Here is a 16,215-nt window from a genome sequence, read left to right as displayed (position 1 = left end):
TTTATTCTATCATGCATCATAGCTTCTTTACTTCTACTTGTACTAAACTGTAGCCTTTCTGAAAGTAGTGAACTGTCTTATTCTTTGTCAACCATATGTCAGCAACATGTTTGTTTTTGTGTTTGTTTTTACCTCAGTAAATATTTAATAAGTGAAAACATGAGTGAACAAACCCATTGTCCCTATAGATTTTTTTGTTCTCCTTACAATGAAAGCTCTTATTCACTGCAAATTTTGTAAATGTCCCTTTTCTAATAGCCAATTAAGAAATGAATGAATAAGTTTGAAGTAATACTGACATAGTGTTCATGTAAGCGGGAAGGTAACTAGGTTCACCCACATTTAAATTATAGCCATTGTAAAAAGTATTTAAATTAAATTTAGTTCAGTTACCATGGAACTATGGATGGAATTAAAAGGCAGATTAAAAAAATTTACAAATTGTATCAGAATATCAAGTGCATGGCAGGTTTTTCCTAGACAAATTCTCTTTTTTAAATTTATTTTAAAATGTTTATTTATTTATTTTAAGGGGGGGGGGGGCAAGGGGCAGAGAGAAAGAGAGACAGAGAGAATCCAAAGCAGGCTCTGCACTGTCAGCACAGAGCCAGATGTAAGGATTGATCTCACACAGGGTGAGATCATGTCCTGAGCTGAAATCAAGAGTTGGGACACCTAACTGACTGAGTCACCCAGGGACCTCTCCCTAAATAACTTCTGAATGTATGGCAATTCAATGTTTCTTTAATTCATGTGATTGCTGGCTCCCCAGGTATATGAAAAATCAGCTCTAATAGATAATATCAAAGTGCTTTCCAAAGGTTGGTAAAATTGACATTAGTATTAATATGGTATAAGGATTCTTACTCTTCCAAACACACCCAATATAGTTACTATGTAGCTTTTTAACATTTGGTATTGTATTGCATGCAAAATAGCATTTCTCTGTGGTCATAAGTTATGTTTCCTTGATAACTAATGAGGATTAGTTCTTTTCATAATATAAAATGCTGCTTCATTTTTTCTTGTCTCTGAAAGTTTTATTTAAAACTATTCTCTAGTTTTTTGTTTCATTAACATCTATCTATCTGTCTGTCTAAGATACAAGTCCTTGTCAGTTATTTGTATCGACTTTATTTTGGGGACAAATTTTTATGATTTGAACTTCTTATTTTTAACATAATCATACTGTTTCTTCTAATGTTTATTCTGCTTTTTGAAACAGAATTACATTCTATTTACATTCTATTTAACATTTGTATAATTGTAATTTGTACAGTATTGGTTGTAATATATATGAATAGCATGTATATATGTATAATATATACAGTTTTTAGTTAAATATTATAGTAATTAAATTAGAAAAGAACACATCTTTTTCTTTATTCTACAGTATACTCAATAATCTGAGTTAAAACTGCCTCTAGAGACATATTTTGACTTCCTATGTCCTAATGTTCCTTAAAACATTTTTGAAATTAAAACAGAAATATTTTGGAGCACCTAGGTGGCCTACTCGGTTTAGTGTCCAACTTCCGCTCAGTTCACGAACTTGCAGTTCGTGGGGTGAGCCCTGCCTCAGCCTCTGTGCTGACAGCTTGGAGCCTGGAGCCTGCTTGGGATTCTGTGTCTCCCTCTCTCTCTCTTCCTCCCTCACTTGTACTCTGTCTCTCTCTCCTCTCAAAAATAAATAAATATTTAAAACAAAATTTAAAAAAAAAGAGTCTTTACTAAAACAGAAATATTTTATCCAATAATTTATTTTCTATTAAAATTTCACTATCACCAAAATGATTCCAAAAATTTTATTATGTTTATACCAGAATTTAGTATAAAGGTACATGTTAGATAAGCAGATAAATTTAGGGCAAAGATATCCATATTGATACGTAATTTTACTACATGAAATCGGAAACTACCTTTTAAGAAATTTCATATTTAATAATGTTTCATACATAATATTACATTTCATATGCAGCACAAGTATGGAAATGTGCATTAAGTTGAAAAATAAAACAAAGAGGCAGAACAATAATTAAACTGACTCACTCTTTCCAGCATATTCATCTCATAACCAACTCAATCAGAATTCAGATATCTGGGGGGCGCCTGGGTGGCTCAGTCAGTTAAGTGTCGGACTTTGTCTCAGGTCATGATCTCACAGTTCGTGGGTTCGAGCCCCACATCAGGCTCTGTGCCAACAGCTAACCCAGAACCTGGAGACTGTTTCGGATTCTGTGTCTCCCTCTCTCTCTGGCCCTCCTCTGCTCACACTGTATCTCTCTCTCTCTCTCGATCTCTCTCAAATAAATAAAACATTAAAAATTAAAAAAAAAAGAATTCAGATATATGGGCAAACAGAGGACAATAGGATACGCCATGTATAATCTGGGCTCTGCAGACAGTTGATAAAAATTGTGTGGCACAAATTAAACTTTATAAAACTTTAAGAAGGTAACTCACTGCAGTCGCTTATGCCAGAGCCTGCATATTTGAAGAGCACATTTATTTTAGTAATGCTTCACAGATTTCCACTGTTTTCCAATGGCATTTCTGTATCAGAGAACTCGAAGAAAATCACAGAGTGATGATAATTCTAAATTCTTTTTGGAATTAAGTGCCCAGTTATTTTGCAAAGGATTCACCAAGTTTAAGACCTCTTGAATTATAGAAATTTAAAGTGAGTACTAGCATTCTATCCTGAACACACCAACAAAATATTAGTATGAGATTTTCTAAGAGTTTCATAGAGATGTTATACTTAGTATTGCCACTGCTTATTTAGTCTGCATGCCTGAAGTAATATGAATAAGATGTCATCATCACTTGACTAATTTATCATCAAATAAATTAGGCAAATTGGCATTGTGTAGTATGAGATGAGATGAGAATATTTCAGTGAAGGTATATACTGCCTTGCAGACAAAATGTAGGCAATAAATCAAATAAGAAAGCTTTGAGTCTTGTTTTTTTTTTTTGTAGGCAAAAGAGATGCCCGATTGCTGATGATTGTTGTAAACCCGTCAATTTGATGACATTCAAATCACGTAGCAACTTGTTAGATAACATGGGCTCTAGTACTGTGCAAAAAGTGGCTATGTGTTAGACACAGATCTATTTAATGACATTGAAAAGGGTGTTATTTTAAAAATACAGCCTTCGGATGTGAAAATCACGAGGCAGATAATTTTAGTGTGTTCTGGGTCACCAGACGAAAAGATTTATGGAACAAGTTACTTCACAGGATGTGACAATGTCATTGGCCAAATTGACAGTATGCATATTAAAATGTATGATAAATAATAAAAGCTCATAAAATAATAAATGCTTATCAAGTATGGCTAAACTTGACATGATTCTGTTATCCTAAGTGCATTTTATTTCACACTAAGCTTACTAATATGCAAAGGTCTGTGACAAATATTAAATAAATAGGTTTAGGGACTTTTTAAAAGAAATATGAATTGTTCTGCTTTGAATATTTTTATTATAGCTCTTCTATTAAATAAAATTCAGTGGTAATGAAATAAAAAAATGACACTTTTCATGTATAGATTTATTTCAGTTTTCCTCAAATATTTGTTTTTACATTATTCTTTTTGATTCAAGCACTTAGCTTATATCAGGATTAAAACTTCACCCTGACTATCAAATGCACACCTTATCTTTAACTTGTCTTACTCCTCATTACTCTACCTACCTCACATTGGCTAAGTTAAAAATTACTAACTAATTGGTGACAACTGCATCTGGCTTCATGTGTACCTGTTTGTAAACAGGTACATCTATGCTCATCCATTTATATTATCTTCTTAGCATCTGTAGATATTGATAATATTCTGCATAAATGATCTCATTCAATATGTACAATTGCCTTTTTGAAGTAGGTGTTTTCTCTATTCTTTTCTTTTTTAAATTTGTTTATTTATTTTGAGTGAGACAGAGTTGGGGAGAGGCAGAGAGAGAGGGAGAGAGAGAGTCCCAAGGAGCCTCTGCACTGCCAGCAAAGAGCCAATGTGGGGCTCAAACCCACAAAGCTGAGAGATCACGACCTGTGCCCAAACCAAGAGTAGGATGCTTAACTGACAAAGCCACCCAGGCACCCCTGTCCATTCTTTAAATAGAACGGGGCACCTCGGTGGCTCCATTCGATAAGTTTACAACTCTTGATTTCTGCTCAGGCCATGACTCACTGTTCCAGCCCCACATCGGGATCTGTGCTGACAGTATGGAGCCTGCATGGAATGTTCCCTTCCTGTCTCTGTTTTGCCCTTCCCGCTCTTGCTTGCACAGGTGCATGCTCTAAATAAATAAATAAATAAATAAGTAAATAAGTAAATAATTTTTTAAAGTTAAAAATAAAAATTAAAATAGGAAGTAAATGGGGTCCTGGCTGGCTCAGTCAGTAGAGCATGTGACTCTTAATCTCAGGGCCTTGAGTTCAAGTCTTACACTGGATATGAAATTTTAAAATTTTAAAAATATTAAGAATAGGAAGTAAATGAAGACTAGAGAGTTCATTAGTTTTTTATATTATCAGAATTGTTCTATTTTCAAAGTTTGTAATGCCATATTCAAATTGTGTTTCTGTGTGAAAAGGACACATTTTAAACTATTTTTAATTAATTAATTGATTGATTGATTGATTGATATTGGTTTATTCTTGAGAGAGAGACAGATTGTGAGTGAAAGAGGGAGATACAGAATCTGAAGCAGGCTCTGGGCTCTGAGCTGTCAGCACAGAACCCGACATGGGGCTTAAACTCAAGAATGGCGAGATCATGACCTGACACAAAGTTGGACACTTAACCGAATGAGCCACCCAGGTGCCCCAACCTATTTTAAGATCCTTTCCTCTACTTTTTTTTCTTTTTCTTATCTTTGTATTTTGTTTTAAAGTTTTTATTTACATTCCAGTTAACATACAGTGTAATATTAGTTTCAGGTATAGGCAAGCTGGCTGCGACACCTGTCACACTGTTGATTACCAGGGTTGAGGCTGCTGATCTCAGCCTCAGGCTGGCTAGGCCAGTGTCCTATTCTTCCCTCACTGTGACATGCACGTCCCTCTGAAGCTGTGCACTCAGTGGAAGAGGATGACCTTCCTTAACAGAGGAGGACCATGGTTCATCAAGGGTATATAGGAGTAGCTGTGCTCCCCTGCAACAACTCCAAACATGCTCTCTAGGTCCTTTCCTTTCCTTCTAAAATAGGCAGATACTTCTTAAGCATTTACATATATTTTGAAATATTTAGGTGCAAATGGGTGCATTTTACCATATTTCTAAAGTCGGTGGTGTATTGGGAATTACACTCATTCTATTTTTATAATATCATTAATTTACATTAACATTATATATTTGCATAACTCATTCATTCAAGTAATCTTGTAGAATTTAACACATTTAAAATACTCTGTAAAGGAATCTTATAACTGATGTATTTCATAATTGTCACTCAATACTAATTTGTTGAATTCTAAAATAAGGATTGTTGTAATGGCCCGATATTTCCAAATATAATACTGACCATGACAATGATGAAAAAAGAAGTTGCATATACTACTATAATATATTCAGGTATCATATTCCAATGTTTACAAGAGGCTAGATTAATCATATTCCTTTCTAAAATCCTAGCAAAGTGTGATATAATCTGTGCTTAGTGCTTAATGCAGCCAGTATCTTAAAAGCTTTCAATAGCAGCCTACATTCACACTGCTTTTCATTTACCTTAATCCTGAAGATGAATTTTTGTCATCTGGGAATTCACTCCCCTTGGGAATGGAAATGTATCAAGTGCTTATACTCCTTGCAAGAAATTTTAAAATGAATAACATTTACCTCTGCCTAAATCCTTCTCATATATTTCATATCATCTCCTACTCCCTGTTATAATCCCCTATGGCCCATTTCTACTCTTCTTTACATTTAAATCCTTCCCATATATCACTCCATTAAATCTTAGTTCTCAAACCCTATTCCTAATGCAACTGTAGATTATTCGAAGCACTTTTTTCTACTTCAATTTGTCACATGAGAAGACTTCCAGTGAGGTTTGTTGACAAAGTTGGGCACTGTAACTCAAGGTTTTCCAATCCAAAGATTAGGTTACAAGCAAAACATAAACTCCTTTGCCATATGATGCTTTGCATGAATTGTTCACTCAACAGTATCATCCTGCTGGGAAATGTAGTAAGAGAAAAAAATGTGATTGATACTACGATGACTGCTCTATTATGTAGAAAATAAAGGATGATTGCTCTGAAGCTGTAGCTAAACAAAGTAAGACTGTGTTGTGTCATTTAGTCCAAAAGTTGTAAATCTTTTCCCATTTTTATTGCTGCCTATATGGAATTCAATACTTCTCATCTTGCATCTTTCAAAAAGAAAACAGAAGACCGGCACACTACAGAAGAGTTTTAAAAATGTAATAGAAGTATAAATTGATCTAAAGAGAGATAAAATGTAGCTTTTGCTTTCATTCTGTGACAAAGTGGACTCTGGCAACAAAATGTCCTTTATTTAAAATATTTTAAAAGCTACATTAAGGAAAAAAATGTGTTCTCTAATCCATTGAAACAAACTTTTTATGCAAAATGAAATAATGATATTTCGTATTTGAATAAATAATTGTATAGATATCCAAATATACCTCCTCTCCCTCCTTATCTCTCATCATCTCTACATCTGTTTCAACATTTGTCTCAATCTCTATATCCGTCTTTATGCATCATTTCTTGGCCTTTTGGCTAAGATCAAATATATCTGTCTCTATGTGTCATTCATTTTAGAAACTCTAATTTCTAACAATTGCTAGATTCTCCAGAGTTTTTAAAAAATAACTTTGTCAGTACTTTTAACAAGGAATAAATAATTATTTTCAGAAAATAAGCATAAATTAGAGGAAGAGCCACTTTATGTCTAGCACTATGGAGAATGCTTTATAGTATCTACACAGAAATTCCTTAGTGAGTTAGTACTCATTCCATATTATAGATAAATTAAAGCTCAGAGAGGTTTTGTCCGCTCCAAATCACAGAACTATTATGACTATTAAGACAATGATTCTAACTCCTGTCTAGTGCCCAAGTTCATGCTCTTCTACTACACCAATCTGCTTTTTTAGATACATTGTATCCCATCACCACTGAATGGGAAAAAAAGGACCCCTGAACTTATTTTTGATCAATATGGACAAGTCAACAATCTTTTAATATGTGCAAATGAGAAAAGTAAAGTCATCAGTGAAGGCTCTGTGACTATTTCCTTTGTTTTTTGTTTTTTTTTTTTCAAAATATATATCTATCCAAATACAACTTGTATAATTAATATTGGGCTTTGTCCAAGGAATTACTAGAAGAGAACCTTGGGCAATTTTTAAGAAGTAGGTTGCAAAAGGTCATAACTTCCTCTAATGTGATCTCCACTTGATTTTGATGTTTTTGTTACATAGGATTCTGACAGGACTTTTTGAGTAATGGGACACACCCCTGGAAAACTGTCTTCTACTGCATAGACATTCTTCCATTTTCTATTTCTTCTCTTTTGTAGTTCCTAGTATTCTACTCATTTTACTCATTTAGTGTTATTTTGATTTTAATTATGTGTATAAATTTCCAAAATGGGTGTGTTCACATCTACTTATGTATATGTATATAAATTCTCAATAACCAGTATATCAAGTTTATGGAAAACGGACTTCACAAAAATTAAAGACATTTATTTAGATGAGAGATAAATTTGTTATTCCAAAAAACTGGATTGCATGCTATAAAACAGTAGAATATAAACGTGAATTAGCAATGTTTGAAACTTTGAGGTTACAGCTAAAATCCATTATTTTCATTGCCAAGATCAATGTCCTGAAACATAGAAGTTTTACCTTTCCAGATCTTATGTTTAGATCTTTAATCCATTTTGAGTTGCTTTTGTATATAGTGTAAGATTGAGATCCACTTTCATCTATTACATGTGGATATTCAGTTTCCCAGAATCATTTTTTGAAAAGACTACCCTTTCTCTAATGTATATTCTGGTGCTCTTGTTGGAGATCAATTAACTGTACATTCATGGATTTACTTTCGGGTCTCTGTTCTGTTCCATTTGTCTATGTATCTGTCTTTAATGCAAGTACCATATTGTTTTATTTACTATAGCTTTATATATATTATATGAAATCAAGAATTATGATACCTCCACATTTGCTCTTTATCAGGATCACTTTGGCTATTCGACATCTTTTTTTTGTTCTATACGAATTTTAGGGTATTTTTTTTTATATTTCTGCAAAAAAAGGCCATTGTTTTTGGAAGGAATTAGCATTGAGTCATATATTTCTTTGGATAATATGAACATTTTAGTAACATTTGTTCTTCTAAACCATGAACATAAAATGTCTTTCCATTTATTTGTGTCTTAAATTTCCTTCACTAGTGTATTATAGTTTTCAGTGTACGAGCCTTTCATGTCCTTGATTAAGTTTATTCCCAAGTACACTATTCCTTTTGATGCTATTATAAATGAGTTCATTTCTTAGTTGCCTTTCAGATATCTCATTTTAATTTATAGAAACATAACAGATTTTTGCATGCTGATTTTGTACACTGAAACCTTACATAATATGTTTATTAGTTCTAACAGATTGCAGAGTCTTTGTAAGGGCTTTTTATTTAAAAGTTCATGTCATCTGCAAATAGACTATTTTACTTCTTCCTTTCTGTTTTGAATACTTTTTTTTTCCTTTTCCTTGTCTATTGTTGTGGCTAAGATTTCCAGTGATATGTCGAATTGAAATGTTGAGACTCTGCATCTTTGTCTTGTTCTGGAGCTGAGAGGGAAAGATTTCCTTTTTTTACCATTGAGTATGATGTTAGCTGTGTTATTTTGAGGTATGACTTTCCATGTATAATTTGTTGAGCAATTTTAGCATGAAAGAATGTGTCAAATACTTTTTCTACATCTATTAGATAATCAAGTGATTTTTTTACTCTTCATTCTTTTTTTTAATTGCAAATCTCATTTATTGGTCTGCCTATGTTAAACCATTCTTGCATTCCAAAGATGAATCCCACTTGATGATGGTGTATGCTTTGGTTACTGTGCTGTTAGATTCAGTTTGCTAATATTTTGTTGAGGAATTCTGCATCTATGCACATCAGGATATTGGCCTATAATTTTATCAAAAACACAGGCAGCAAAAACAAAAATAGACAAGTTGGACTATATCAAACTAAAAAGTTTCTGCACAATAAGGGAAACAATCAAGAAAGTGAAAAGTCAACCTAAGGACTGGGAGAAAATATTTTCAGTTTATATCATATACCTGATAAGTATTTAATTTCCAGTACATATAGGAACTTCAATAACTCAACTTAAAAAAAGAAACAACCTAATTTTAAACAAGTAGGCAAAGGCCTTGAATGACTCCAAAGACATACAAATGGCTAATAGGCTTATGAAAAGATATTCTACATTACTAATTATCATAAATGCAAATAAAAACCACAATGAGATATCTCACACTTGTTGGGATGGTTATTATTATAGCAACAAAAAATAAAAGTATTGGCAAAGATATGGAGAAATTGGAATGTGCCCTGCATATTCACGGGAATGAAAAATGGTGCAGTTATTATAAAAAACATAGAGGTGGGGCGCCTGGTGGCTTAGTCAGTTAAGCGTCCGACTTCGGCTCAGGTCATGATCTCTTGGTCCATGGGTTCAAGCCTGCATTGGGCCCTGTGGTGAAAGCTAGCTCAGAGCCTGTAGCCTGCTTCAGATTCTGTATCTCCCTCTCTTTCTGACCCTCCTCTGCTCACACTGTCTCTCTCTCCCTCTCAAAATAAATAAAACATTTTAAAAAAAGAAAAACATAGAGGTTCTTCAGAGATTAAAAACGGAACCATCATATAGTCCAGTAATGCAACTTCTGGGTATATATATCCAAAAGAATTGAAATCAGGATCAAAGTAATATCTGCACTCACAAATTCATTGCAGCATCATTCACAAGAGCCAACGTATGGAAACAACTGAAATATCTTTTGACGAATGAATGGATTAAGGAAATATTGTGCATATATACAATAGAATATCATTTGACCTTAAAAAGAAGGAAATCCTACCATTTGTGACACTATATATAGACCTAAAAGACACCATGCTAATTGAAACAGCCAGTCACAAAGACAAAGACTGTGTAATCGAAATATATGAGTTATCAAAAAGAGTCAAAAGTCATAGAAACAAAATGGAATGGTGGCTGTGAGGTGATGTGGAGGAGGGAAAAATGAAAAGTTGTTCAATGTGTATAAACTCACAGTTTTATAAGACAAAAAAATTCTGGAGATCTGTTGTACAATCTAGTGCTTATAGTTAACAATGAAATGTGGTGCACCTAAAATTTTAACAAGGTAGAATTTACTCTGTGTTCCTACCAGAATAAATGAATTAATTAAATTAAAAAATAAAATCTGTTAGTTTCCTCTCTTTATCCTTGAAAATGTTACATAATTAAATGCATAAAGAACACCTATAAATAATCATATCCAGACCTGGGAGCAAAACTCTTCAAATCTTTCACTTGCATTGTTACTTATAAGATGAATTTGAAAGTTCTATAAATATAGATGTATTAAGCCTGCATTGCTATAACTTACAAATGTTACTTTTGATTTTAATAGCATGCTAGTATATAATCTCAAACATTTATTTAAAATGTATTATTTAGACCTCTAGAAGCTTAAAGTAAAAACATGATTTCAGAAACTGTTTATAATTAAACAAATACATTCATGTGACTGAATTTATGAATAAAATTATATTAAATCTTCTCTTAAAACTCTTCTCAAAGTTACATGCTGGTAAATAGTAAGTGATTCACTGATTAAAGGAATAATAGCTAGTATTTTAATGTTGTAACTTGGGAAATATATTAAAAAATAGTTGACCAACATTAAAAGAAAATCATATTAGAGAGTTTAAATTAAAGGCTGTCTTACAGTTTTCATGATAAAGGACAAAGAAAACTATTCAATTACTTGTCGCCTAAATTATTTTTTAAGAGAAAGTGAATTGCAAATAGGTATTTAGCAGAAATATATAAAAGGCATAGAAAAATTAAGGTGGACCTTATCCAGATCATTAACTCTAGCCTGTTTTCTCTTTATCTACCTTAAGAATTTTCTTTTTAAATATTTGCTTGTAATAATGCTTGAACTAGCCAGACCAAATATAGATAAAGATATACTGACAGTCAGGACTTGGAGATCATTCTCCCCCATTGGATTCACTAATATCTATATGTACTTATTGATTGAAAGAGGAATAAGGTTCCTGAGACAATGCTTTAACTTTGTTCAAGAACTCAGTTCCTCCAAATATCAGGGCCCCTGCAACAAATTAGATTAATACGAATTGTAAATGCATATGCACCCTATCCATATCTCTTTCACTAGGTAATAGTTTCGTTGTTGCTTTTGTTCCCCAAAAAGTATGAATGGTGGGGCGCCTGGGTGGCTCAGTCGGTTAAGCGTCCGACTTTGGCTAAGATCATGATCTCACAGTTCGTGGGTTTGGGTCCCACATCGGGGTCTGGGCTGACAGCTAGCTCAGAGCCTGGAGTCTGCTTCAGATTCTGAGTCTCCCTCTCTCTGACCCTCCACTGCTCATGCTATCTCTCTCTCTCTCTGTCTCTGTCTCTCTCCCTCTCTCTCAGAAATAAAACATTAAAAAAAATAAACTTTAAGAAAAGAATGAATGGTACATTTTTCCCATTGCTTCATGATACAATTAGGAAACGTGTGCAGTAATGGCAAAGCGTTTCAAGCACTAAAAGCAGAAAACAGCCCAGGGATTGATGTGAGATGCAGGGCAGTGAGTATCTCATGGTGGCAATAACCACCTGCTGCAGAGAAGCCCTGCTCTACAGCTAGTCACGCTTTGTATGGGTAGGCATTCAATACATACGGGTCTTTCGGGCAGAATCTTCCACAAAAAGAGAAGAGATGTCTTCATCCACTCCTGCTTCATTCTTTGCGATACAAGTGTATGCTCCTGTATCTTCATAGCGCACATTGCTTATATGAACCTCGCTGCCATTTGCTGAAAACAGAAGGCAAATGCAACTTGTAAACTATGATTTCAGTTTTGGTACAGTGCTTTCCGATTACACAGTCAAGCAGTTCTCTTAGCTTGTCCTAATTAAACTGTTTTCCTTCCTACTTCCATGCTTTGGAGGCATGCCAAATTATTCCAAAGGCATTCAAGTGTTTCATAAACTGTGTTGTCATTCTGTTAACAGAGAGCCCAAACTCTATGTCAAATGCACATGCTTTATATTTTATATTTATTTCCTACTTCCTACCTTGCATAAGTATTTCATATTGATAACTATAATGTTATTTATTTATTTATTTATTTATTTTTAGTATTCAGAATCCACTTTGTCCTAAGCTTTACAAAATTTTAAAATAATAACAATATGGTTTAAATACAGGGGAATACGTATAAAAAGACTTAATAAAAAAATCAAGCAAGGTACATTATGCAACTATAGTACAATTGCCACTTGTCAAGAACATTATTGAGCCTGTATTATATATCTGGAATTATAAGGTAAGGGAATTATTAAGTAAGGAAAACAGAAAGATAAAAGCACATGATTTGTTTGCAAGATTTTAGTCTTTTGCCAGGAATATGCATAAACAATATTATAATATGGAAATTGATACAGTCAATGTATAACCAAAGGGTTCAGGGAATAAATAGCTCACGTTTCAAGTCTCAGTAAAATTATACTTTAGGCTAATCCCTAATTAATGAGTTCCATTCCCTAATGTGGATACCAGAGTATAATTACTGACTCTATGTTGGAAATATACAAGGTGCTCTTATATATACTATGTGTTAACTGTCCTAAGTAATACATAATTCTCAGAAGCAGAATCTGAGACTCAAAGAATGATCTTACATATATCACTCAACTCAAAACATGGGGTCTGGAAACCTATTGGATTCAAAAATCCAGTGTTTGTTGTGCTCATTTGTTTATTTTTATTTTTGCTTGTATACTTTATTTCTTTAAGTGTGTCTGCGCATACTTGTGTCTCATGTTATCCAATCACAATAACACCATGCGCCATGTCTTGTGTGGCTGTCTGGAGAAAGAAGACAGAACAGTGGGAAAAGAGCTTGAAATGTCAGTAGCTCTCAGGGGATGTGAACAGGAGGCTATGGAGAGGCAACGAGTGTTTGGGGAAGAATAGCCATTCAGACTACTTGAACCTCTCTCTCCATTTCCAGATGTTATTGCACATTTCCCCCTTCACCTCCCCCCCCCGACCCCCATCCATTGTTGAGAATCACTACTGCAAAAGGGAGGTTGGAGATTTGTTTTTGGTTTTGTTTCTTTGCTGTAAAAGGCATGGCAAATATTTTATGCTTTGTAGGCCATGTCGTATGTGTGACAACTGCTCATCTCTGCCACAGTGGCATGAAAGCAGCCATGGACAATATTTTACAGCATGAGTGTCGCTGTGTTCTAAAGACAAACACAGAAACAAAGCCCCCCAATTGACCTTATTCACAAAACAGGCAGCTTCCCAGATCTGATTTATGGGCCTTAGTTTGTAGACCCCTGCTCTGAAAGATAAGGAGGTAACATGTGTTTAAGCCTGCATCAGCTTTTTCGTCTTTTTTTAAATTTTTATTTATTTCTGAGAGAAAGAAAGAGAGACAGTGTGAGCAGGGGAGGGTCAGAGAGAGAGACACACAGAATCTGAAACAGGCTCCGGGCTCTAAGTTGTCAGCACAGAGCCCAAAGCAGGGCTCCAACCCATGAACTATGAGATCATGACCTGAGCCAAAGTCAGACGCTTAGGCGACTGAGCCACCCAGGTGCCCCTTGCATCAGCTTCTTGTTTCACATGAAATATGGCTCGCTCTGAAGAACACACCTTCTCTAAAGACCCACACGCTTAACATCCTCAATTCTCTAGATATTTTTTTTTTTGAAATATCAAGTCAACTTATTCCTTCCTCAAATCTCCTCTTCTCAATATTCTTATATATTCTACTAACCTACAGGCCTCACCATCTTCCTCCTTCTCTGCATAATCCACCATTCCTAGATGTTTTCTACTCTATTGCCAGAACGAACAATTCCGTCATCCATTTATCATTCTGACACATAGGCCTTACTAACTGCCCAAACTAGAACAAGCTGACAAATCTCCACACTTGATGTCCCTGCGTCTAGTTTTTTGAGTACATTAAGAGACTACTGCATAAGCAAATTTACAGATTTTCTAATTCACAGTTTTCAGTTTGCAGGATGTTCAATGCTACTTGCTATTTATTTCACCTGACCTTTATAGTTACATGCCTTTCATTTCCTGCTCCATTTTTATTTCAAATCTTTACTCTTTGATATTTCCCTTCTTGATATTAACTTCTTACTCTATGCAGGTGACCTTGCTTTTAAATAATGAAATACATACATGTAATTAGAAATTGAAATCAAATCATTTTGCAATACACATGGTTATTAAATCATCACATTTTATACCTAAACTAGCAAAATGTTATGTCAATTATATTTCAGTAAAAACTAGGAATATGAGTTAGGACAACTTCCTATTTCTATCTACATTTTCATATTTATTCACTTTTCAAAGGAAACTCTCTCGTTTCTTTCCAAGGAAAATCTCCCCTCTTTTCTTTCTGATTTCTATAATTATTTGATCATCCTTCCTCACCTCCATCATCTACACATCATTTTCTTTACTAATATTCCTTCAAATTGATGCATTGTTTAAGAAAAAAACAATATCTTTATTTGTCCTAATCCTTTTCCTCAGCAAAAACAACCTTTTATCCCCCTCCTTTCAAAAGCTGGAGAGATTTTTATACTTCCTATTTCATTTTCATTTCTAAACCCACTGAAGACTGATTGCTACTAATATTGCTTTTCTAAATGTCAAAAGGCCAAACCTAATTACCTGACTCGTGAATACATTTCAATGACGTTCCTTGATCTTTCTATGCATTTGACATTGTTGAACTTCTTCCCATACTTAGCTTTATTTTCTTCTGTAGAATCACCTTGTTCTCATGCTTCCTTGTTGATTTTCAGTCTCCTTGTGTTATTAATCTTGATTTGCCTTGGCCATTAAACATCTCTGCTGTTCTAGGGTTTTACTTCCTCTCATTAACATATCATCCCATCCATGGATGTAGTTATTCAACCAGTGCTTAGATTTGGACCTCACACATAAATGCTAACTAAGCATTTGTTTAATAAATGGATAATTGATTAACTATAGTATTGGTAATATATAATCATAGAGAAAGCTACATGAAATTCAATACTCTTATGCAACCAGATTTATCTCTTAGGTTGTATTCCCTACTCAACTTTCACTTGTCACATTCTTGCAAAACTTTATTCTGTTCAGCATATCTTCTATAATTCATAACAAAATTATTTAAAAGATACACAATATACTATTTTACTTATTGCCAAAATAACGACATAATCAATTATTATGGGAAGATTTTTATTGAAACACTAAAAGTACTGAAGTACTCTATTTCAGATATAATGTCTTAGAATCAACTATATTCTTTTCATTTCATGACATTTTGTGGTCATCAACTCATTTTCTTTTTTTTTTTTTCCAAATCATGTAGACTGTGTTATAAACTTTAATATACAATTTCTACATGACCAATTGAGAAGAAAAAACACAAATAAAAAGCACCTTGTAGTGTGAGTTGTTTGGACAGCTTTGGTGTAATGTCAATTCCATTCTTCAGCCAGCCAAGCTGAGGGTTTGGTATGCCCTCTGCATGGCACCTGAGACTTGCAGTTACCCCTGGTTCTCGAGCCTGACTCTCTGGATACACTCGGATCACTGGAGGGACTACAAGAAGAAATGGGGGAAAAAGTGAGTTAGTAAGCCATATTCTGTGATTTTTCAAAAGATGCAATATGAGAAAATTATTAATTAAATATTTTAATGATGTATAGTTCTATAGATCTTTGTTTCCAAAATATCATTATCTGTAAAAATGTTCCAGTGTTCCCAGCATCAAGGTTATTATGAGATTGTGTAAGGAAAATTATTAGTTGATCCTGGAATATCCTGTTTTGGTAACAAAGGAGGTTTTCAAAGAATGATAGAAACACCAATAAAATACAGAATTCAAGGGCA

General features: G+C 33.9%; 1 protein-coding gene across 1 annotated transcript in view; it reads right to left on the bottom strand.

The window, feature by feature from the left end:
- Positions 1 to 15,924, bottom strand: part of LOC120223887 (follistatin-related protein 5) — a gene marked incomplete at its 5' end in the record, with an annotated part of 127,154 nt that extends 111,230 nt beyond the window's left edge. The window contains 2 exons of the mRNA XM_039222123.1: positions 11,969 to 12,103; positions 15,763 to 15,924. Coding sequence (XP_039078054.1) covers positions 11,969 to 12,103; positions 15,763 to 15,924 — 297 coding nt within the window. The remainder of the gene's footprint in view (positions 1 to 11,968; positions 12,104 to 15,762) is intronic.
- Positions 15,925 to 16,215: the final 291 nt, after the last annotated feature.

The sequence above is a fragment of the Hyaena hyaena genome, unplaced genomic scaffold (genome assembly GCF_003009895.1).
Source record: "Hyaena hyaena isolate Hyena2069 unplaced genomic scaffold, ASM300989v1 scaffold_1058, whole genome shotgun sequence".
NCBI lineage: Eukaryota > Metazoa > Chordata > Mammalia > Carnivora > Hyaenidae > Hyaena > Hyaena hyaena.
Note: the sequence above shows the minus strand (reverse complement) of the source record. Positions and strands in the feature narration are given on the sequence as shown.